The sequence below is a fragment of the Canis lupus genome, chromosome 7 (assembly GCF_011100685.1).
Source record: "Canis lupus familiaris isolate Mischka breed German Shepherd chromosome 7, alternate assembly UU_Cfam_GSD_1.0, whole genome shotgun sequence".
In the NCBI taxonomy this organism is placed as follows: Eukaryota; Metazoa; Chordata; class Mammalia; order Carnivora; family Canidae; genus Canis; species Canis lupus.
Window position 1 is genome coordinate 42,832,892 of NC_049228.1, and position 24,958 is coordinate 42,857,849.

At 51.2% G+C, this 24,958-nt stretch overlaps 1 protein-coding gene across 1 annotated transcript; it reads left to right on the top strand.

The window, feature by feature from the left end:
* Nucleotides 1-6,612: 6,612 nt before the first annotated feature.
* Nucleotides 6,613-22,752, top strand: SHE (Src homology 2 domain containing E). The gene is made up of 6 exons (XM_038543224.1): nt 6,613-7,297; nt 9,729-9,855; nt 17,424-17,708; nt 18,744-18,900; nt 19,340-19,459; nt 20,755-22,752. Exons 1-6 carry the CDS (start codon nt 6,824-6,826, stop codon nt 20,939-20,941), a joined length of 1,350 nt encoding a protein of 449 aa, XP_038399152.1. The 5' UTR covers nt 6,613-6,823; the 3' UTR covers nt 20,942-22,752.
* The last annotated feature ends 2,206 nt before the right edge of the window (nt 22,753-24,958 follow it).

Genomic DNA, 24,958 nt, shown 5'->3' on the forward strand with positions numbered 1-24,958 from the left:
GGGCAACGGGGACATGCATTCAACTCTTGGCTAACCACTCACAAGGGCCATGTGCTTGGCTGAGGATTCAACCTGTAGCCTCACTCCCAAGATGAGACACCACCCACCCTATGGCTGTTATAGGAATTTAATAAAACCACACCACGGCAGCATGTGGCCTCACTCCTGGAGAGTGCCTGATAACGAAACTGTGTAAGTGGCACAGAAGGAATACAGTACAAGTGGGCAAAATTGAGTTTAACTGCCTGGCAACGAGGTGCTGAGACCAGCAAATTCTTGACAAAGGTTTGGCCTGCAGCAGGGGCCCCACAAAGGTGATCCCCTCATCCAACACCCAGACTGAGCTTGGGCACAAGAACTAGGTTGTTTGTCTGAAGCATGCTGAGCCTCAAGCACATTATTTGGCATAATGTACAACAACAACAAAAAAGCCAGGGGCAGATTACCTGAGTAGATCCCACTTCCATTTCCCATTCTTCTTCAGATGTACTTACTACAAACTTCAAGCACTCGTGTTGCTACGTAATTATTTCAGGTTTGTTGGTCTGCCTCCCCATACAGTAAGATTCCTGGGGTCAAATACTATACTGTTCACATTCTACTCTCTAGGTACACAGCCAACTGATTGAACTGGTTCATTTCAGAACGAAATGGGTGCAGTTTTTTGGCTGAAATGCACCTCTCCCTATGATATGAGGCCTGAAGGCTGCACCTAACAAGTCCCCTCCTTCCAAAGTAACGGGTCGGGGGACCCCCCACCACCACCCAGGTTTACAGGGGACGGGGAGGGGTGATGAAGTGGGCAGGACACAGGACTTCCTGCGCCAAAACTGGCCAAGTCCAAGGCAGAGTGTGAGGGATTTGTCAGCCTCCTCGCAACTTCTTGCATAGTCATTGTTCTAAAATACCTTTTAAAACTGGTGAAATTGGGACACCTGGGTGGCTCAGCGGTTGAGCGTCTGCCTTTGGCTCAGGGTGTGATCCTGGGGTCCAGGATCGAGTCCCACGTCAGGCTCCCTGCATGGAGCCTGCTTCTCCCTCTGCCTGTGTCTCTGCCTCTCTGTCTCTCTCATGAAAGAATGAAATCTTTTTTTAAAAATAATAAATAAAATAAAACTGGTGAAATTAAGTCACTGGCAAGTTAATAAATTATATGGGGGGACAACCAAAGATAAGCAGCTGTTCAGAGTGAAGAATACCTTCCAGCGCTGTGGAAGATTGCCAACATATACTTCTGTCTCACTTTTCTTCAATCCTAAGAAGAGAAATAGTATACGGGGGTCTAAGTGTAGGGGACTTGGAGGGGTCAGAGCACATGATAGGTGACACATTTTCTTCAGTGGTAACCTCCCCCCCCAACACCCCTCCCCTTGTCAAGAGTAAATGTCTATGCCGTGCTCAACCATTTGGCAAATGCCTGGTGACTGACATCCCGGGAGCAGCCAGAGCCAAGTGGCAGAGCCGACATCACTGCCTTCCCAGTGGAAGCCCACCAGGAATGCAGCGCTTTCAATGAGGTCTTAGGAAGGGTTTCAGGGCCAGAGGGCGTTTGGGGGCTCAGGTTGGGCTGAGGAGGGAAGGGAAGCTGTCCTACAGCCCTCAGTGTACCTGCCTGAGCTGAAGAGTTTGAACCAGGGAGGGGGCCTCAGCACCACTGGGTTTGAGGCGGTGGGGGTGACAGGGAGGGGAGGAGGGAAGAATAAAGGGGAAACCTGGAGTAGGGAGCAGCAGGTGCACAGTGCGATGGCGGCAGGGGACGCATCCCATGTGAAGGCAGCACACTGTTAGTGTAGCTGGACAGACCCCACGTTTCAGGCCCGAACAGACACTGAGTAGGTTACTGGGATGCAGGTTACACAGACTGAGGGTCCCCGCACCGACTGCCCCCAGGCTGACTTACCTGCTCCTCTGGCACTTGCTTTCTTCCCTTTCTTTCCAAGCGGCTCAGCAGAGGGTGCAAAGCCACTGCTGTCAGGGACCTACCTGACCTGCCCCGCTTCCCAGCCCCCGAGCCCAGACTCTGGCAAAAGCAGCAGAGCCCTGCCTCTATGCCCCTTCCTCCTGCCAGGCCCACGTTCCACGAGGGAAGTCCTCCACTGCATATTCTTATATAACTTAATGTAATGCTCACAGCACATTTAGGGAAATGCTGGGGGTGACTCCTGAGCTGCAGTACTGGGGGGGGGGGCGGGGGGCAGGAGAAGGGAAGGCTGTGGGGTGGAAGGATTGTTAATCAACAAAAGGAAGCAACTTTCAGCAGGTTCTCCTGCAAAGCCCACTAGCCACAGTGACAGGATGCCAGGACAATTCACCACCATGGAACTGCTGAACAGGTCCTGTGGCAGGCAGAATAATGGCCCCCCAAAGTGGCCAACTTCCTAATCCCTGGAACGTATTAAGGTTTCTGGTTAACAATCCCAATGTGGGGAGAATGGGGTTCACGCCACCATACAATTCTCCAGACACCCAGCTTGGTGTCCTACTATTCAACTCAATCCTGGCCCTACCTCCCCAGAGACAGCACCGGATGCCCCAGGTTAAGTGAGTCCCACACGATGGCCACCCCTCTTCAGACACCAGTCACAAGCAAGCCTGGCCTGTCACCTGTGCTTCTGGCTGACCAGCTGTAGCCTGGAGGTCCCCAGCGCCCCTGCCTTGAGCTCAGTTAATTTGCTACAGTGGCTCATGGGTTGCAGAGAAGCATTTTCCTTATGGAGCTCCGGTTTATTATAAAAGGAACTAGCTCCAATGCAGAAGGGTACACGTGTGTGGGAAGGGGCACAGAGCTCTCATGTCCTCCGGGGGGACCACTCTCCCCACATCTCCAAGCACTCACCAACAGAAAGCTCTCAGAATACTGTCTTCTGGGGTTTTTATGGAGGGTTCATTCCAGAGGCATGATTGATTAAGTCTTTGGCCACTGGTGATGGACTGGACCTCCAGCCCCTCTCTCTCCAGCCCCTCTCCCGTCCTGGAGGTGTGGGGGGGCTCCAATCACAGGTTGGTTCCCTTGGCAACCAGCCTCCATCCTTAGGCTACCTAGGGGCTTTCAGAGCCACCTCATTAGCATAACAAAAGACACGTTTAGGGCTCTTATCACAGGAAATTCCATGGGTTTTAAAAGCTCTGTGCCAGGAAGGGGATGAAGACCAAATACATGTTTCTTATTATAAATCACAAGATCACACCATCGATAGGTTTGGTCACATGAAAAGCGGAAATCGAATTGCTTATAGCTGATTTTAAAATAGAAAGATTACCCAATGGGCCCCATGTAATCACAGGGACCCTAGAGAGTGGAGGCACCAGGTAGAAGAGGGTTGGTGGAAGAAATGTGGCTACAGAAGCAAGATCATAGCAAAGCAGGCCAGCCCTCCCAGAGCTGGAAAGGCAAGGAAGCAGGTCTCCTCTGGAACCTCCCAACATCTCGATTTTTGCCCAGTGAGACCCGGGTCAGACTTCAGAACTACAGAAGCATCACTTGTGTTGTTGAAGACACAAAAAATGAGGTAATTTGTTACAGCAGCGAACAGGAAACTACTACAGGCACTGTGAGAAGCCCTGAAGCCACACTGGGCTGTGCAGAGCAGCCAGCTGGCCCACAGAACCACAGAACACAGCCTCTGGGCTTCCCCACTGCTCTGAGCCCAGCCCAGGGACCTGGGGTTAACCTGTCAAATGGGAATCCAAACACCGATGCCAGAGATCCCAAGGGTGTAAGGTCCTGCAACTCAGAGCACTTGACACGTTTTAGAGCAGCCACTGTGTCTACCTGTGCAGATTTCACAGGCTTGTTCTATGACCCTGTGGAGGATTATTTCCCCATTTGACAGATGGAAAAGGCAAAGCTCAAGGACAGGAGATGATTAGCTTATGATTATAAAAGATACTGAGGTAACTCAAGTCTGTGACTGAAGAGTTGGTTCTTTTCCTACAGAGAAGGCTGTCAAAGTCATTTTAAAGCGATTTTTTTTATTTTAGAAGAAATATAAATTATAACATTAAATTTTGAAAGAAAATGGTAATTCCTCTAAATGGTTCCCAGCTGTGGGAAGAAGCAAGTGCTCAGTGGCAACCACAGGAAAACAGAGCTGAAGTAGTGAAGGTGATCAGAAGATACCGACATGGATGAATAGAGAGGTTCATGGGCTGAATCAGCCCAGCTGTTCGAGGGTCAATTTCCCAGTAATCCCTGGAAGTCTGTGGGCTGGAACAGGGCTGGCACCCATACCTCCCAAGCAAAGGCCCCCCTAAATCTTTCAAAGGTGCCTTTAAGGGTCTGCCAGGTGCTCTGCTAAGCTGTGATTTCTCACAGTCTCATTAAATCCTCTTGAAACCCTAAGATCTAGGCATTACTACCCATGGTGCAGGTGAAGCCCCAGTGCTTGGACAGGACAACCTGCCAATTTGTCCAAGATCTCTGATCTCTGCTCATCAGTGGAGAAGCCTGTGTTTTAATCTAGACCACAGAAATACAAGGTCATGAGCTTCTACTCTCCTGCCTGGTCTGGAGTAGTATCCTATCTGTGTTTCCAAAAAGACACAGAATATATAAAGAACTCATAACTCAATAACAAGAAGACGATAACCAATTAAAAAGTGGCACCTGGGTGGCATGGTCAATTAAGCACCAGACTCTTGGGTTTCAGCTCAGGTCATGATCTCAGGGTCATGGAAGCCCTGGGTGGGGATCTGAGCTCAGAGCAGACTCTGCTTGAGACTCTCTCCCTCTGCCCTCCCGCTTCCCATGGGTGCTCTCTCACACTCTCAAATCTTCAAAAAATAAATTTAAAAAAATAAAAAATAAAATGGGCAAACAATCTGAAAGATATTTCTCCAAAGATACACAAATGGCCAAAACACACACACACACACACACACACACACATGAAGACCCTCAATCTCTTCAGCCATCAGTGAAACACAAGCCAAGGACATGATGATGCCAGTCACACCTGCTCAGAGGGCTCTAACTAAAGACACAGTGTCCAAGATATGCAGAAATGGAACCCCTCACACTGCTAGTAGGAATGTAATTGGTGCAGCTACTTTAACACTTTGGAAGTTTCTCAAAAAGTTAAAGAATTCCATGTAACCCAGCAATTCCACTGCCAGTTGTCTACCCAAGATAAATGAAAAACCTATGTCCACACAAAGACTTGTTCCCAGCAGCACTGCTCATGATGGCCAAAGTGGAAACAACCCAAATGTTCATTAACTGGTGGATGAATGGATAAATCAGACGTTGTGTATATATATATATATATATATATATATATATATATATATGCACACACAATGTAGTAACATAACAACCTAGTAGCATAAAAGAACGGAAATATATTGCTAAATGCTACAACATGAATGAATGTCAAAAACATGATGCTAAGGAAAAGAAGCCAGACACTGAAGGCCATGTACTGTTTTGTTCCAATCATAGGAAAAGTCCAGAACAAAGTTGTAGAGGCAGAATGTAGATTAGTGGCTGGGGCGGTGGATTGCTAATGAGCACAAGGCTTCCTTTTGGGGTGGTGGAAATGTTCCAAAAGTAGATTGTGATGGCTGTACTGGAAGTATACTAACTACCTTTGTACACTTAAAACAGGTGAATTTTATGATGTGTAAATCATATCTCAATAAAGCCTTTTAAAGAAAAACTCAAGATACAGTTCCAAGAATGGCTGGTGTCAGCAAGCACCTCTTCTGCCACCCATCTCGGAGAGCATCTCGGACACAGATGAAGCTGATGGGGGGCCTGGGTCAATCAGTCCCCGTGGCTCATGGCTCGTTATGCAAGGATTTGGGACGCAGTACGGGAGCCTCCGCAGCGCGGTCAGATTTTTTCAGCTAAAAAGTCTTTAATGGCTTCGCAACGGGAAGGGTTGGCCTCTTCCAAGGTAAAGCGCACCCCCCCCCCCCCCCCCCCGGTCCTGCAGACGTTGAGTCTCCGCTGTCCACTCCCGCCCACCACCCCCACCAAAAGTCTCGCAGACGCACCTGGCGAGAGCAAGCCACTGCCCGGGGATAACCGCGCGCCCTGCCCCCCGGAGTGGAAATGGGGGTGCGGCCTCCCAGGGGCCTCCAGCGCCCGGGTCCCGCCGCCCCTCGCCACGCAGCCTGGGGCCCGGAACCCCCGCGCCGGGTGTGCCCCGCGGCCGGGCTAGTCCACCTGCCGCCTCCGCGCCCCGGCTGCGCGCTCTGCCTCCTCGCGGCCTGCGGGCGGCGCCAGAAGGGAGGGGGATCGTCCCGGACGCCGGGGACCCTCCGTACCGCCCCCCCCCGCCCCCGCCCCCACCCCCACCAGACCGGCTGCGGCTCGCGCAGTGAGCGGACGCGGCGGCGCGCCAGGCTCGTGGCTGAGCGCGGGGGCCGCTCGGCGAGGGCGCGGGGGCTGCGGACCCGCAGGGGCCCCGGGCCGGCACGTGCAGCCGCGGCTCGTCTCCGCCCCCCCCCCCCCCCCGCCGCGCCCCGGCCGGAGGCGCCGACCCCGGCGGATCTGGGCGGGAGGCGCCAGCCGCCGAGGGAGGGGCCCGCCGAGGGTGGGCGGCCCGCCGTCGGTCCCCGTCCGTCGCGGCGCCGATCGTGTGTCCCCGGCGAGGGTGGGCAGGGCTGTCCCGCTCGGGGGGCCAGGGAGGGTGGCAAGAGCCCGGACGCCCCGCGGCCCGCCGCCCCGCAGAGCCCGGCCCCGGGCCCCACCCCGCCGGGCTGCGCGCCGGCCGGCGGGGGACGCGGAACAGCCCCGGGGAATGAGGCGGCCTCGGCCCCTGGCGCCCCTCCGCGTGTGCGCCGCGCCCCTCGCCCGCCTGCCCCGCGGGCCCCCCCCATGGCGGCCCGGTGGTTCAAAGAGTTCCCGCTGAACCTGAAGACGGCGTCCGAGCGCGCCCGGCCCGGTGGCGGCGGAGGCCGACTGCGCAAGAACTCGGAGGCGGGCGGCGCCGGGCCGGCCCCGGGCAAGGGCCGTAAGAACTCGGCGGCCGAGCTGGGGAGCGGCAGGGCGGGCGTCGGCGCCCCCAGGGACAGCCGGCCGCCCCGGGAGAGCCTGCAGGGCCTGATCCAGGCCGCCGCGGGCAAGGGCCGCAAGAACTCGCGGGCAGCGGACGACGAGCAGCACCGGGGCGTGGCCAGGAGCGCGGGCTGCAGCTCCTACATCGGCAGGCTCGTCAAGGTGGACGCTCAGGAGAAGAGCGGCAAGAGCAGCGCCAGCAGCACCAGCAGCTGCTCCTCGTCCGCGTCCTCGTCTCCGGCCTCCCTGGGCCCCGAGCTGGACAAGGGCAAGATTGGAAGGCAGCCAGAAACGGTGAGAACGCAGCCCCCGGGGGCCGCCTGTGCCCCCCCGCGTTGCCCCCCTGTGCCCGCCGTGGACACCCCCCTTCCCCGTACCCTCCGCCATACCCCGCCGAAGCGGACAGCGGGAGCGACCCCAGAGCACCTACTGAGCCCCGTGCTTCTCTGTACCCCGAGAAGGTAACTGTGTGCTTCCCTGCAACATCTGGTGACAAGGGACCATTGCACTGGTTCCATTCTTTTTTATCTTGAAAAATCCTCGTTCTAAGGATGAGGGACTCTCCGGAAACGTACTATCCATTTAATTTTGTTAGCCGTTTAGAAGAGTAATTGAGACATCCTTGTTTTGTTAAATTTGACCCCCTGATAAATGTGGTTTATTTTAATTTCGAGATCCAGGGGACTGCGGAGCCAGATCTGTGTATACATTCATGCTTCTTGAGCAGGAGTCTATGGACTTGAGAGCTTCTGGGAAGGGTTGACCGCACCCACCCAGCCCCTCCTCTGCTACCATGGAAGGCTGGTGCCGCTTCCCAGCGCTGGCTTCTCGGGCTGTGCCAGCAGCTTTGATTCCTCCCCTGCCTATTTTGCAGCAGCACAAGGAGAAGCCACCCAGGGCTTCGTGGGCTGCAGAGGGTACAGAGTGGGACCAGGAAATGCCCCTAAGGAAATCACACAGCAGAAGAGAAGGTGTTTCCTGCTTCTTACGCCCCAGAGGTTTTCTGGTTGCTGTCCAGTGCGAGGCTCTTAAGGAGCATGACCCTGTAAGGAGACCCACTCCATCTAAGATTTTTTTTTTTGAGTAAGGGAGAAATTATGAGCAGGGTGGAGGGGTGGAGGTAGAGAGAGAGAGAGAGAGAGAGAAGCAGACTCCCCGCTGAGCAGGGAGCCCATTGTGGGGTTCCACCCCAGGACCCCGGGATCATCACCTGAGCCGAAGGCAGATGTTTCACTGACTGAGCCCCCCAGGCGCCCCCAGAAATCAGGAGGAGCTTCCAGACCCCAGCCCAGGCTGTCACTTCCTGTCATAGGAACCTTAGCTTTCTCTTGCCTGGGCTGGAACACACAGCATGCCCTGCAGGCACATGCCATGTGTGTCTACACTGGGCACTTCATACCCCCACTTCTTCTTTACACAGATATTTACAGGGTGCCTGTGCTGTGCTGGGCACCAGGGTGGGGGAGAGGTAGAAAGATGACCAAGGACCCAGCTCACCCACATATTAGCCACCGGTCTCCCTGACTGTTGGACTCCATCTAAGCAGATCTAAGCACCGTGCAGCCATGGGCGAGAGCTGCACTCCACAGCCCTCTGTTCCTGGGAATGCAGGACGCATGTGGAGGAGTGAGGGCTGCTCAGGTGCTCTGCAGTGGCTGCTGGGCATCCCTCCTGGGTGTCCGCCATTTCGTAGGCCATCCCCTTCCAGGCAGGTTGGCCCCTCTCCTCATTTCTCCCTGTTCCTCTGAATTTCTCCAGCTAGCTCCAGTGATGCTTCTCGGTGTGTCCACGAACTGTCTGGCAAGTGTGATCGGACGTTGAAGGAGGACCTGCAGCTTCCTCCCTTCATTTTGATTCACCTTCTCTTGCCCTTCTGTTCTGATTTCTGTCCTTCTCTTTGGCTGCAATAAGTTGTTTCTACCCTCCCAGCTGTTTGCAGTGGAGCCACATGGATAACAGGTCAAGGGCTGTGCTGTTTGTTTCCCATATAATTCCCACAAAACTCCTCCTCCCTCAGAAGAGCCTATGAAGCTCAGGCTCCCTAGCCTGGACTGTCACCCACACTGAACACACCACATTCTAGGTACATTTTCTGTGTTTGGAAGGTTAGAGGCTCTCTGCCGCAAATGCTAACCAAAACTCTGTGAGGATCTGTCTGCCCATGAGTTATTGAACTGAGGACTCCCCTGGTTCTCCTCAGGTCTGACTAGTTCTTAGACTTCTTATGAAGCTTTCTGTTTGGAGGTGTTACAGGCAAGAAACGGGCTCTCGCCAGGCTGGTAGACTCTCAGTAGTCACTGGATGACCGGCTGACCTGCATCTAGATTGCTCACCAGGTTGGCATTAAAAAGACCAAAATTATGGGGAAGCTGGTAGACTAAGTTCATTTTGTTCTGCTCTACGGTGACAGCGTCCTCCACTCCCACCCCCCACCCCCCCACCCTGCCGCCAGCAAACACATTACTGTTTGGGAGAGAGCTGGATGGAGAGATGCTGGGGCACAAGCAAGAGCTTGGGTGAATGGTGGCCAGTCAGTTATACCACCAGAATCAGTCAGATGTTTGCCCACTTGATAATGTGGATAGTTACATGATCCAGTGCAAATGCCATTTACAGCTGGCTGGAAACCTTGACTCAAGTCTGCAGACCCGTAGTCACCATCTTGATACCAGCAGCCATTCTGGTGCTTGATAACCCGGCAGCTCTCCTCTCTGGTTCTCTTAAGGTCATCATTTTAGAAGACTATGCTGACCCTTATGATGCCAAAAGGACGAAGGGTCAAAGGGACGCAGAGAGAGCAGGAGAGAATGATGGCTACATGGAGCCCTATGACGCACAGCAAATGATAACAGGTTTGTAACTGGGAACATGGGTGGACCCAAGTCTCACACGCTGGCAGTGACAGCTGCTGACCTGCGTATTTGGGGAAGAGGGATAACAGGGCTGAACCAGACCTTGTCAACTGGAAGTAAGAGAAGTCGGACCCAGAAGTAAGGTCAAAATATCTAGTTAACTTCCTTTATGGTTTTATATCCTTTGGTGTCAGAATTTGCAGGATCTTTAAAGTTTTTCTGATTCTGTACAAAATGATACTTGTGAGTTTGCTTAGAACGTGACGTTCAGTGTTGAGATTGTTTATATGCATTTCTTGGCCACTTTGAAAGCTTTGACATTCGTCATGGAAGTTGAGACTCTCGAAATGCCGAGGAACTAATACACACTTAGAGGATTTCATGTTGTTGGAAGGTACGCACATGACCCCGCGTTAGCAGTGGAAGATTGATTTCTCAAGAAGCTCTACAACATTGGAGCAAAAAAATTAAATACTAATCAATGTGAGCTGAGCCATGCAACGCAAACCTTCTAAAATCAAACTCAACTGATCCTGTAGCTTTTCAGGTCGGAACATTCTCACTTGAGCAGAGCAATTACCCTGTCATTTTTTTTTTTAATTTTATTTATTTATTCATGGGAGACACACACACAGAGGGAGGCAGAGACATGGGCAGAGGGAGAAGCAGGCTCCATGCAAGGAACCTGATGTGGGACTCGATCTCGGGTCTCCAGGATCACACCTTGGGCTGCAGGCGGCGCTAAACTGCTGCGCCACCGGGGCTGCCCTCACTCTGTCATTTTTAGTGTTAGACCTTTCCCTTTTATTCATAATTCTCTTTAAGGTCATGTATATGATACTTAAAAATAACATGAACTAAGTTATTTAGATATGTTTGTGGAATTTAAATAGTTTATTCACCCAGTTTTTTCTTAAATGGTCTTCAATCCATAGTGACAAATGTTTTTCTGAGAGCTGAGCCATTGCTCCCTTCTCTGAGTGTTTCGTGCCTGGAGAAGGACTCGGCCACATGCTCAAGACTCTGTCCCCCCCATTTAGAGACAGATTGAAAAGCTGTCAGGGCACAGGCTTCACAGGCATGGTCCAAGGCGGTGAGTACAGAGAAGTCAGCATCCTGGAAGGGTCAGGGCAGGCTTCAGAATGAAAATGAGCCACAGCAGGAAAGGGGCGCCGCGTCCTGCTTCCCTGCTCACAGAGATAAGACTGTGCTCTGGGAGGGTGTACCCTGGCCAGTCTGTGACCCTGAAGGTCACTGGACTGTGACCTCTAATGAAATCTGTAAATGAAAGGAAGTGAAAATGAACTTAGTCAGAATTTTAAAAAATATCAGCGGCTTTGAAAGAAATAGGGGAAAAGATTTAGTTTTACATGAAATTAAGGGAAAAAATACTCTATAAAAGAAAAGAAGACTTAATTTTGATTTATTTTTCTTTTGTCCTTTAGTTTTTATTCTTCTCTCTTTTACCAGAATAAGTAGTTTATCTACACTGTCCCAGCTGTTTATTTCTGGGGCCACACTGATAATAGGGGGAAATGCCCTGCTTTTTTCCCCCCTATATAATCCCCATAAGACTTGGTGCTTATGGACTCCAGGAGACTCCCCTTGGTACAAAATCAGAGACTCTGACTTGCCTGTGCTCATAGATTTTTTAAGAAATAGCAGAAATCAGAACCCAGATCTCCCCACTCCCGATCGAGTGGTCTGCCTCCTATACCATGTCGTCTCTGCCCATGTTGGAAATGGTGTAAGCAAACGCACTTCATGCTTTCCACGTGAGTAAGGCATCTTTCCACTCAGACTCACGAAGACGGTTGTACTGAAAAGTCAGAATCGTCCAACATGAAGTAATGATAATAATAGTGGTTAATATTTGAGCATTTATTAAGTGCCAGGCTCTGTTTACAATTTTTTAAAAAGGTTTCGTTTATTTATTCATGAAAGACACAGAGAGAGAGGGCGGCAGAGACACAGGCAGAGGGAGAAGCAGGCTCCATGCACGGAGCCCGACGCGGGACTCAATTCCGGGTCTCCAGGATCACGCTCTAGGCCAAAGGCAGGCACTAAACCACTGAGCCACCCAGGTTTCCCCCTCTGTTTACAATTTCTGTGAATACATTTATTTAGGAATGTAAGAGTATCCAATTGGAGAATAAATTTATTAAACATCTAAACTACTAATTTTTTAAAAAATTGATAGCTTATTTTGTTTTAAGAAAATCCATGAATTTGTCTCCTTTAAAATCTATATCAAAGAGTCTGTCTCAGATCAGTAGAGAATACACCTCCTATTCTACCCACACACCCCACAGCTGGACAGAATAACAGGAAGTGAGTTTATCGGAAGCTGGAAATAAAAGATTTGCTGCTGGGGATTTTTTTTTGTTTTTGTTTTTGTTTTTAACCTACCTTTTCAGTTTGCTCCTTTATGCTTGGTTGTCATGTCCAATTTCAGAAATGTTTCTTATTTCTTGAAAACATTAGAGACATTTCTTTAATTTGGGCATTTTTCAGGACATGGACAGGCCCTAGCAAACACCAGCCCCTGTCCTGCCTTGCTGGCCCCCACGAGGTGAGGGTAGCACACCTGATTCAATGCTGTTCATAATATTATCTTACAACATCTAACAAATACTTGTTAGGTATTTATTTATCAGGTACCAGGCCCTGTGCTGGGCTCTGGGCATCCAGGAAACAAGACCCACGTGACCCAAGTCCTTGTGATCCGACCTTACAACCCAAGAGGCAAACAGACAAGGAAATATGTCCTGGAGAAGTGCGAGTGCCATGAAATACAGAGTGAGAATCACCGTCTGCATCAGGCAACAGACGAATAGACAGAAAAGGCATTTATTAACTTCCTGTGGTCCAGTAACTATGGGAGCCAGACTCCCTGGATCCCCCCACAAAACTTTGCTCTTAACTTTAAAAGCTAAAGGATCTATACATTTATGAATAAATCCTCTCTTAGATTTACCCAAAGGATTGTTCATAAAAAGATAGGATTATGAATATAAGGCAGTATTATTGTAAACCTCTCTGTTGTTCTGCTTACGTATATTTTAGCTAAATAATTAGCAGAAATATTCTATCTATTGAGTATGATGAGTTCTGGCTGCCAAATGAAAACTTTAGCACCGGAAGGGTCTTGAGCCATCTGCTGAGACCATATCGTTTGGTAGGAAAACTGCTTCCAAGCTGGCATCCTGTACGTTGGTGCCAGGCTTACCATCCAGCTGCCTAAATCCTACAGCTCTGTATGGTGGTGGTAGAAGTCGCCAGCCCGCAGTGAGGGTGCCGAAGTTCGGAACCATTCCACAATGTGTCCGCGTGGAGAGTGCAGACATTGGGTCATCCGTGTCTGCTTTTACTTGCCATACCCCGTCTCAGGTGATTTTAAGTTTTATTTTTGCCTACAAATGGTTTTTGTTGGCTTGTCCAAATAGTCAAATCTAAAGGATGACCTCAGTGTTGGGGTGTCCCTTTAAAAAATCCGTTTTGGAAAAAAAATAGACTTTTTGATTTATCTAATTTGTCTACTTCTTGTAAAACTTTGAATTTCAGAGCTCCTAGATTATATCTGCTTTTGTTCAGATCTTTAGATTTATTTGATAAGGAAATATTCAAATCATTTATTTTTTAGGGAGAGCTAGGGGAGGGGCAGAGGACAGAGACTCCCCTCTAAGCTTGGAACCCAAGTTGGGGCTCGATCTAATGACCCTGAAATGACCTGAACCAAGATCACAACCTGAGCCAAAATCAAGAGTTGGTCACTTAACCAACTGAGCCACCGAGGTACCCCTATTCATTTTAAATAAAAAATGAGAGTATTAATGAAAGATGTGACCAAGGGCACCTGGGTGGCTCAGTGGTTGAGCGTCTGCCTTCAGCTCAGGTTGTGATTGATCCAGGGTCCTGGGATCGAGTCCCACATCGGGCTCCCTACAGGGAGCCTGCTACTCCCTCTGCCTATGTCTCTGCCTCTCTCTGTGTGTCTCTCATGAATGAATAAATAAAATATTTTTTAAAAGATTTTCACTTGAAACAGCCCTTTTCTGATTCTGAGGGAAAAACAGCCTCTGAGTCTGTAAGTTTATCGTTTTGTAAGCATTGTGAGATGGGACGGGAAAGGTGCATTATAGAAATGTGATTAACATTCTGTGTGAACTCTGGGGTGGAAAGGCAGGGGCCCGGGGAGCTGGCTATAAACGGCTCCCCTGACCATGCACGGCCTCAGTTTATTCACCTGTGAAAATGGGCTCACACATTTCTCAGTGCATCACACAGATAGCTTCACGAAGATGCTGGTGTAACACACCTGGTGCACGCATGTCCAATGCATGGAGTCATTCCTTAGACACTCCAGAGAGAACTGCATTTTCCAAGAGAATTGCAGACAAGCGTAGAGGAATAGTAATTGCCAACTGCTGTCAGCTTTAGTAAGGGTCTTGCATGGGCCCAGGCCAGCCCAGCAGGTGGTGTTTATCTACGGCCACCACGGTGTGTTGTCGCCGAGGTAAATGGCCTCTATCATCGGAGCAGAGCCGGGGCGTAGCTTCCTCTGGCTGTTTCCTCCTCCTCAGCCCTGTTTCCTCTCAGAGCCAGCTCTCCACGTCAGGGGCTGCTCTCCCCCAGGAAGGTCGGAGCGCGGCTCCAGGATTGTTTCTGTTTCTATGGCGCCACAGGCTGAGGGCGGCCAGGTGCTGGGGTGGACGGGGGCCGGGGAAGGGAGGGTGTGCTCAGGCCCTGCTTTCCCCTAATTAAACATTGTTTTCAAGGTGATAATACCTCGCAAATTTTGTCCCACCCCAGGGCCATCCCAGGAAGGAGCATGGCCGGCCACACACTCCCCGGGGATTGGGCTCACAGGCCACCCCAAGGACGAGGAGGGCAGGGCCTCCCCTCCTGCACACACACACACGTGATGACAACCCAAGGTCCTAATTATTGACCATCGTTTCAACACAAACATTGAAATTTCCTGGTGATCAGGACTCTGGTCTTTTTTTTTTTTTTTTTTTTTTTAAGATTTTATTTATTCGTGAGAGACAGAGAGAGAGGGAGAGAGGCAGAGACAGGCAGGGGGAGAAGCAGGCTCCATGCAGGGAGCCCGATGTGGGACTTGATCCCGGGACTCCAGGATCAGGCCATGGGCTGAAGGCAGATGCTAAACCATTGAGTCACCCAGGGATCTGGACTCCGGTCTTAAGGTTGGAATCAAGTCTCTGTTTCTTTCAGCTGGGGCAGAGGTGAGGACCGTGGGAAAGGTGACCCCCGTGGCACCAGGCAGCCCAGACCAAGGACAGACTTGGGTTTTGATCAGAAACTTAAAATTTCTAAATTCACCCTTTGAATTATTTTGTGTTTTCTCTTTCCTCTTTCTTAGCTCTATAGAAACGTTCTTTAAAAAAAAAAAATTCCAGCCCTATCTTACTGGACCAGGAGCAGAGTGTTTTTCATTCTCTGTAACTTGGTCTAGAATAATGGAAAGGAGGCTTAGGATTGAAAGTCAAGAGGCAGGACAGAGAGGCAGCCCTGTGTCCTGCCCGGCTCTCGACAGGGCATCAGACAACTCCAGACACCACTTGGATGTGGGGGATTCAGACCTGGGGGAGCCCCTGTCCAATGACAGGATGGCCGTGGAGGGAAGGCCAGATGGGAGCTCTGGGGCCCAGGAAGGGTGCGGGTGCTTCTGGGGCTTCGCTTCCCAGGAGAATCCTGGGCCCTAGAGCTGCTGAATTGGGGTCCTGGTGACGGGCCGGGCCTCAGGGCGCTCTGGCAAGCTGTGGATGTGAGGTGTCAGGTTGGAGCTAGCTACATTCAGGGCCCCGTTCAGAATTAGAACCTAATCCTGAAGCCAGTGTCACCCTTTTGGATTTAGGGTCCTGGTTTTCCTACTTTACCTTGAATGTTTCATTTGTCATCCCCTCCTTGGGACGGAAGTCAGTAAGTCTACTCCCCAATGTCGCCAAGCCTGTTTCAAGTGACTGGCCCTTTCGTGCTCATCTGGCCTCTCCCTCTGTTTCTTTGCTGACACTTCTCCCTCCGCCCACCCGGACAACAGCAGCAACCTCCTCCTATGTAGAGGATAGGGAAGGAGTCCCCACACGGCCACAGACTTTGGAGACTCACTGCTGGGCCTGGGGGCTGTCCCAAGCCACCCGTACCTGGTCGGTAGACCGTTGAGAGCTCACAGGGCTGGAGCAGTGCCCCGAGTTGCTTGCACTTAGGAAGGTTCTAGACTGTATCCAGGTGGGCAGATTGGAGGCCTCGTGGTGGGCGGTTAGAAGAAATGCAGCACACTCTGGGGCCAGGCTCCAGCTCTAAGGCCTGTGGATCCCAAGCTGGCCAGTCCCACACACTGCTGGCTCCAGCCTGCTGAGGCAGCTTAGCCCCTGCTTGGTTTTTGGATCCTTTACTTCCAATGAAACACAGACATAATCCATGTGACCGTTTGTTTTTTTTTTTAATTTTTATTTATTTATGATAGTCACACAGAGAGAGAGAGAAAGAGGCAGAGACACAGGCAGAGGGAGAAGCAGGCTCCATGCACCGGGAGCCCGACGTGGGACTCGATCCCGGGTCTCCAGGATCGCGCCCTGGGCCAAAGGCAGGCGCCAAACCACTGCACCACCCAGGGATCCCTCCATGTGACCTGTTACACAGCATAAGATGCATGGCATGTGGAGCATCCTGAACTGTTCATCCTTGCCTTTACAACTTGTGCATTTGGAGCGTGGCACGTCCACCCTTCTGCTCCCTGGCCCTATGTTCCCTCCTGGCCTCTGTCCTCTGAGCCCCTCTCTCGCTTCCCCTGGGGTCCCCGCCCTGTATCTCCACTCAGGCAGGTTCCTCCACTGGAAGTGACCTCCTCTGTCACAGTAAACCCACCTTCCATTTCTCTTCCACTTGGAGTCAGTCCAAGCACAGTGGCTTCTGGAGCCCAGCTTCCTGCTCTTGCATCCAGGCTCTGCCACATTTGGGTTTGGACGGTTACCCTAAACTCTGCACTTCAACTTTCTCTTCTGTAAAATTAGGGAAATAACGGTACCCGCTTTGTCGGGCAGTTGTGAAAATCGGTGCACCCAAGACGATGTTAGCTGTTTCTCTTCATCCTGCAGTGATCAGCCTGTCACGTATTATTTGTGAGTGTGTCTGGCTCCCAGTCTTTTGAAACCACCTAGAAGTCCAGAACTCCATCCAGCGTAGGTAAACCTCTGCCATCAGGGTATGTGGCCCAGTGCTGGGAACACGGCAGACAGCTCTTCTTACAATACTATGGTCTCAGCTTTCTAGGCCAGTGGCACCCCAGGGCCATGGGGCAGGTACCCTGTGGCCATGTCCCTTCCCACTCGCAGCTGGGGGCCCCAGAGGCACGTGTGTTCAGGTGCTTCCTGCTCATCGGGCCCGGCTGCGTACCTGGCTCAGGTGCCTGGAGGAAGGTGTTGGGCACACTGCGGAGTGAGCTCCGTGTTCTCTGCCACCTCTATCCAGACAGCGGGAGCTCGGTTCATTAGGGGCTTCCTAGGCCTTTTCCTGTGAAGGTTTTGTCTGTGGTGTGTTTTCAGAAATCCGACGCCGAGGTTCAAAGGACCCCCTGGTGAAGGCTCTCCAGCTGCTTGAGGGTGCCTGTGAGCTGGGCGAGAACAGCGCGAAAACGGAGACTTTGGCCAAGAGACGGAGCTCAAAGGAGCTCCTGGGGAAGCCTCCCCAGCTGTACGACACGCCCTACGAGCCAGCAGATGCAGCTCCTGACCGGAGGGCACGGCTGCCCGTGGAGGACGAGAGGCCAGCGGCCGAGTACGAACAGCCCTGGGAGTGGAAGAAGGAGCAGATTGCGCGGGCACTGTCAGGTGAGGGTCCCCCGCCCCGCACTCCCCTGGCCTTCCTCCCTGCGGCCCCTGCGCCTGCACATCCGAGGGCCTGAGATTGCACCTGTGCCTTTGGCGGCTGAAAACTCCCAGTCCGATGGCTGCCTGCTTGCCTGCCCCTAGGCTCTGAGGTTGGAGCAGCTCTTACCAGCTCCTCCGCGGTGCTCCCCCCCAGAGCCAACGACGTTCCTCCTTAGACGATGGCAATACCGGGTCAGCACATCACGGACCGACCGGTGCTTGGGGGCTGCCGAACTCGCTTGTTTTTCTGTCAATAATCGTCCTACGGGAATCTTTCTCTGAGAGCGAGTATGTAGAATGACGGCAGAGGGGGTTAATGAGCAGGGTCAGTAGAGGGAGGGATATTCTTCCTTTTGCTTCTCCCAGGGTGTAGCTTTTCTGCCTGGCTGAAACCTTAGGAACACAGACCCTCCTTTTCCTTGGATTTAAAAGAGGGATGCCCGTTCCATCCCCCGATAGAGCAGGCTGCTATGGCTGGAGCGTAGAGGGGCAGGATGCCTGACCGCCAGCACCTGAGGCCATCGGCTTGAGTCCCGTGGCCTGTGGCCCCATGGGCACTGGCTCTCCCGCAGACGCCAGCCCCTGCGGCTCCAGACTGTCTGTGTTCTGTCCGGCCCAGGTGCCAGAGTGGCTATCATCCCATAGTTTTTGCTTCCAAGTGCAGTTCTCTGTTTTAATGATTTCATAGTAAAAACTGCTTCTTTGGTTTCATAGAATGAGATGCTCTTTTTTTCTTCTAAATATATTGAAGTAGAAGTTTTTAGAAGTACATGCCCATGTGTCCTGGCACCCCCACCCCACGCATCTCCCCACATGGGAGATGGGCATGTCCCAGGAAGGTGGCCATGGAGGACATCTGCGGTCAGGGTATCTGCAGGGCACTCCTGCTGTTATGATGGGGCTTCCTTCCTAAGCTGAGCCAGGCAAGGGGGTGTTTTCTCCAATGTGCACACGGGCCGCCCTGGGGGCTCTGAGGTGAACAAGCCCTCTTTCCAGTCCAGTTTGAAGGCTCTGACCGACCTTCCGTCAAGGAGGACACAGTGAAGCAGCACCAGCGGCAGAAAAGCTGGACGCAGAAGATCCTGAAGCCAGCTGCCTCAGACCACAGCGAGGGCGAGAGGGTGGACCCAGCCCTGCCACTGGGGAAGCAGCCGTGAGTGTCCTCCTCGCGCACGCCCCACATGAGGGCTGGGGCCTGCCCTCGAGGTGGGGGAACCTCGCCCATGTCACAGGATTATTTTCGTTCATGAGTTCAAGTCTGGGTGGGGCTAATATTATTAGTGAAAACCAGTCTCCAAAGCCCATTTTGTGCAGAATAGAAAGTGCACTGCATCCTAAGAGCCCGGCTTTAAATTTCATTTTCTGGTACAGGCTGAACACTTAAATGACACCAGCTCTATTAAGTCCCTTTCACAGGATCGATAGGTTTTGTGCCCAGGATCACCCACACCCGTACCTTGTCCTGTCTGAACATGAAGCAGGGTCCAGATCAGGCTATTGAGCTTCCCCCAGAACTGCATTAGAAACAGTCCTCTGTGGAGCGGGGCCCTGTCAGGGTCTGTATTTTGACAATGGTGCCTCCCCCTTTACAGTTGGTATCATGGTGCCATCACCCGTGCAGAGGCCGAGAGTCGACTCCAGCCCTGCAAAGAAGCTGGTTATCTGGTTCGAAACAGCGAGTCGGGGAACAGCAAGTACTCCATTGCACTGAAGTGAGTGCGGGAGCTGCGTGGGGCTTCACAGAAGGGGCAGGGAAGGGGGCGGTTGGGGTGAGGAGCATAACGAGTGGCCTTTCATCTCAGGCACAGGACCTGTCAGAAAAGACCAATGTGATGGGGGTTCTCAGGGTGCATATTGCCAGGAGACGCAGCGCCCTTGCTGGAACTGTGGGATGGGATGTGAGAGGCTCAGGTTGGCGAGCCCGTTGGGAGGGAGGTAGATGCCCCATAGTCTCCTGTGATAATGTGGGCCTCTCTTGTCCCTGTTTGTGCTGAACGTTCCCTGACCCATGAGGTCCAGCAGAGATAATCCTGACAAAAAGAGAGTTTCCAACAAGACAGATTGGTGGTTCTCTTATTCTCTAGCATCTGTAACTTTCAGATCCTTGATGTCAAAATGCCATGTGCAGTTTTGATACCAGTTTCTTGTGGGGAAGGAGGAAACGCTGACTTGCTGTTACTTCCCTGTTTAATTGAACCAGAACGTTCATTCTTGCACGAGGGGCCTGGTGGAGCTTGTATTATGGAAATTCTCGCTGCCCTGTGGGCTCAGCGGTGCTGTGTTGGAGGATCATTGTCAAAGCCCTACCAGAGTTTCCTTCCTGAGGAAGCTAAGCCCCTGCAGCTGAAACAATCAGACAGGCTGGGGGTGTTTGAGCAACGTGGCTTGCAGAGCAGGGCCAGCCAGCAGATACACAATACCAGGAATAGCTCTGCCGTGTTCCTGAAACAGGGCTTGTGGGGTAGATCTTGGGCCTTAATATACAACTAGAACAGCCTTCCAATGTGGGGGTGGGAGGGGAGGGAGGAGGAAACTGGGTTGGTTTTGTTGTTGTTGTTGTTGTTGTTGTTGTTATTATTACTATATTATCTGGGGGAGGGAAGAGGGCAGTAAACCTTATGTGTCCTTGTCCCATGACCAAGAAGGTTTTTTTTTTTTTTTTTTTTTAAAGGTGGGTTTTTAAAGGTGGGTTTAAACCTCACATTTGTAATCTGGCAATTCAGAAGACAGGGGAACTGGGCTTTGGTTTTCTTCGTCTTTTTTGGTCCAGTCCCTGATGCCTTGTGTGTATGAAGGACAAACAACGCAAGATGCCCCACCATAGCCAAGGACTTCAAGGCCCTCTGTGATCCCCCTAGACTGCACAGTGTGTTTCTGTTGGCATCTGTGACCGTTCCAGGGACAGGACGGGCAAGACTGCCTGTGACTGTGGCCAACACGGTTGTCAGTGGGGTGGGACCCCTGGCCACCTCATTCACAGCTCCTCCTTGGTTTTGTTTTGGTCTAGGACTAGTCAAGGGTGTGTCCACATCATAGTGGCCCAGACCAAGGACAACAAGTACACACTGAACCAGACGAGCGCAGTCTTCGACAGCATCCCTGAGGTTGTACACTACTATTCCAATGAGAAGCTGCCTTTCAAGGGGGCAGAACACATGAGCTTACTCCACCCTGTGCACAGCAAGCTTCACTAGAGAGCCCGCCAGCAACGGCCCTGGCTGGTCACCCCCACCCCCCTGAGAAGGGTGTCAGCACCCAGCCAGCAGCAGGGGATGAGACTACGCCACAGTCGTCGGTGGGAAGTGGGTGTCTCCATCCAGAAGTCAAAATCTTTGGCCTTACATCCATTCTGTGACACTTGGTTACTGACCAAGTGGCTTTTCTGCAATAAGAAGTCATAATTTACCAGGTGCCTCCTCTCTCTGGAGTAGGCAGGTGGAGGGTGAGTCCGGGAATATTAAGGTTTTCCAAAAATGTACTTGTTTTTACCTGAACACCTGGTCTCTAAACAAACCAACACAAATGCAATTGGCTTTTATGTAAGGCAATAAAAAATGGTCATGTGGACCAGAAGAGCATGTATCACGGATCCGTCCTGGGGAAAAAGGATGAATAGTGGAAAACAAGTGCACAGTGGACGACTTGGAGAAAATGTCCTGCTTCAGCTCTGGAGTCCATGGAAATTCAACTCTCAAGAGATTATTCTGTTGCTCAGCCTTCTAAGAAAGTTTGTTTCCTCCATCTCTGTGGACTTTTTCACCATTATCATCAATATAAACATAAGTAGGAAGGAAGATGCCCCTGATTGAAGAATCCGCAATATAGATTAAGCATTGGTAGCATTATAATTCTGAATTATAGAATAAAATAATGATTTAATTCTTGATTTTTTAAAAATCTGAAAATTTGCACAGCTCAACTTATTGCATAATTATACAGAGCTTCTAAATCTTTCATTTCACCTTCGGACATTTCAGTTGTTAGGGTATGGTTTTTAATTTTGGTCCCCCCATTAGATTTACCTTGTATTTCAGAGTAAATTTTAAATATACGTACCTCTGTCCTAAGGATCTGAGTGCCTGAACTGGGTCTATAACACCTGCAGCTGCTCTTTGCAGAATGACCAGTTCACATTGTATACAAATGGTTTTGAAGACTGAGGTTCCTCTACTACTCCTTAAGATATTAAATTAATACTCATAGTATTATCATCCTTATGGATATTGCCAGTTTACTTACTGTGAAAATAAAAATAAACCATGAGACTGGCATTCTGTGAGGAGGCCCCAGCAAGTGGCCAAGAATGACAGCTGAGCAGGTGCTTCTGTCTCTGGCTTTGCTGTGTGGCTTTCAGAACTGATCCAGATGCAAGTGCGCTGCCATTCATGAAAAGTTCACTTTTGTAGCTTCTTTTAAATACATGAAAAAGGTTGATTTGGTTCATTTTTAGGAAAGTATATCTTTCTAGTTCTTAGTTATCATTTTATTATTATGGTTAGTAAATACCTGCTTCTTTATTCAATTAAGGTTGTAGCCAAACAGTTGTGTGATCTTTGATTTAAAAAATTTGAGAGGAACTTTTTCTTAACTGAATCTCAATGATTTTATTAATAGGGTGTCTGTTTTTTAAATACTGATAGAATTTTTTAAATGTGTATTAGTTCATGTGTGACATCTTTAGTCCAGATTTCTAAAAATTTTTAGCATCTATTAGTTCCAATTCCATTCAACAAATATTTATTATCTTCCATATACAAATAATTCATTTATTAAACTTATTTTTAGTTCGACATTTTAGAAGTGAAAGCTTATTTTTTAAACTTATTCTACAAAATATAGCAGTTATCCTAATTTTAATAAATGCTAAAAAGCCTTGTCAAGTTTTCCGTGTGCACTCGATGTTTGTTGGCCCATTCCCAGCAATGGTGACGAATGTATAACAAAACACCATCTTGAAAGCAAACCTGATGCATTAGGTATTTATTAAACTTCTATTGTATGCTCAGTATTGTGCTTTCTCCACACTGGTTCCCTGGACAGTTATATCATTTTATTTGTGTCATTGAAAGTAAAGATGTGGAGTTTGTATGTGGTCCGGGTCCTACACAGCAACGCAGGGGCTGGAAGAAGAAACGTACATTAGAGCTGAGCTGCCATGTTCTTCCTGGGGTTCTGAGCCTCTTGACAGAAGCAGGGGCTTAACTGTGGCTGTGGCAGCGCAGGCGCCCTGTGCTCAGAAGACAGGCCGGGCAGGTGTCCCTTGCAGGCGTCCCTGATGGCTTCCTCTGGAGGCCTCCTGGACCAGCTGATCTGAACCGCAGACACCTTTCCTCTTGGAGCCCCTGGTGCTTGGGCTTTTTGTCGTTTTGTATCCATACACATATTGTGTCTCCATTCTTTTGAGTTACCTCTATCTCTCAGAATCTTTTCTGATTCTTTCCGGAGAAAATTCTGTTCTCTAGCAGATTGGAGCTCGCCCGCCTTAAATGTGGCACCGGGAGCTCCCTGCGCCTGTGCACCTTCTCCATCACACCCCTTTGTAAACCACACTCTGCGCAGACTCCCTCGATGAATTTATTTAGTTGCTTCATTTCAGGCCATAAGACATTTCTGTTCATTTTGCTGCCATAGCGGTTTCTATCAGGATGAATTTCAACCAGAGGAGTTGTCTGTTTAAATAAGTAGGAATAAAATAGTGGAGTGCATTACGATATGTACAAAAAGGAAAATATTGAGGGGCGCCTGGGGAGTGCAGTTGGTCGTGTGTCCAACTTTTGATTTTGGCTACGATCATGATCTCAGGGTGGTGGGATCAGCCCCATGTCAGGCTCCCCACTCCCCAAGAAGTCTGCTGGAGATTTCTTCTCCCTCTGCCCCTCCCCCATATTCGTGCCCCCCCCTCTCTCTAAAATAAATCTTTTTTTCAAAAAAGGAAAATACCAATATGCCTACTCTCTTTTGGGGAGAGAAATGTCCTTTTAAGTTATCCAGAGTACTTTCTCAAGCATTTATGAAAAGAGCCTTTATTCTCTGCTGAATCCTTACCTATCTATTGGCCTCTGCCATAGGATGGGGAGGTGGGCTGACGATTTTGAGATACGTGGGAAAATAGTCCTGATTTATTAAGTGGATTATTCAACTTCTATTACTCTGTTAATGGCCATTGTGAGTAACTGTTAATACTGGATTGAGCAGATCCAAGCATCTAGGATATTCTACACTAGGGTGGCCTTCCCGTTCTATGAAAATATTGTTTTTCCATCAGTCTAGAGGGAACGCGAAGATATCTGCATCTCACTTCTCCTCTCATCCTTTCAGTAGTCGCCGAATTTCTGTGACCCTTTGTCACTCAGGAGCGCTCTCCCACTTGCCACAAGCGTCACTACTCGGACCTCGCGGTCTCTTTGGAAACATCCTCTTTATTTTAGCCTCCGCTTTTTGTGCCCCAGGAACTTGTACTTGGAGACTCCCGGCCTGGAGCAGCCTCACTTCCTCCAGCGATTCCTGACCCCACAGGAGCGAAGAGACGGCGCGTTACTGCCACCTGCCGGAAGCTCGGCAAATGGCCTCAGGCCGGGCTTGGGGGAGGGCGCTCTGAAGTGTCTGCAGCGGCTGAGACCGGACGGGGCGGGAGGACGCGGGCGCGGATGGGGCCGGGGCCGGGGACGAGGACGGGGCGGACGGGCGCAGACGGGCGCAGACGGGAACGGGGCACGGGGACGGGGAGAGCGCGCGGGCGCAGGCGGGGACGGGGACGGGGAGAGCGCGCGGGCGCAGGCGGGGACGGGGCGGGCGTAGACGCGGACGGGGGACCGGGCGGGCGCAGGCGAGGACGGGACGGGGATGGGGTGGGCGTAGGCGGGGACGGGGACGGGGAGAGCGCGCGGGCGCAGGCGGGGACGGGGGACGGGGCAGGCGCAGGCGGGGATGGGGATAGGGAGAGCGCGCGGGCGCTGACGGGGACTGGGGCCGGGGCGGGCGCAGGCGAGGACGCGGACGGGGGACGGGGCGGGCGCAGGCGGGGCCGGGGGACCCGGAGGGCGCAGGCGGGACACGAGGCGCAGCCGTTGCCATCCCGAAGCCCGGCTTCCCGTGCGGAAGGCAGGCGGCTGTGCGGCGCGGGTGCGGCTGAGAGCCCTGCGCCCTTGGGCCGCGGGTCTCGTCGTCGGCCAGTGAACAGCTGGCAACAGGCCCTGGAGATGGGCTTTGCA

Excerpts from the sequence above, each read along its gene's own strand:
- SHE (XM_038543224.1), top strand. The coding sequence starts at position 6,824 with ATGGCGGCCCGGTGGTTCAAAGAGTTCCCGCTGAACCTGAAGACGGCG. Across the intron at positions 17,709-18,743 it reads GATTGCGCGGGCACTGTCAG|TCCAGTTTGAAGGCTCTGAC; the intron begins GTGAGGGTCCCC and ends CCCTCTTTCCAG. Across the intron at positions 19,460-20,754 it reads AAGTACTCCATTGCACTGAA|GACTAGTCAAGGGTGTGTCC; the intron begins GTGAGTGCGGGA and ends GTTTTGGTCTAG.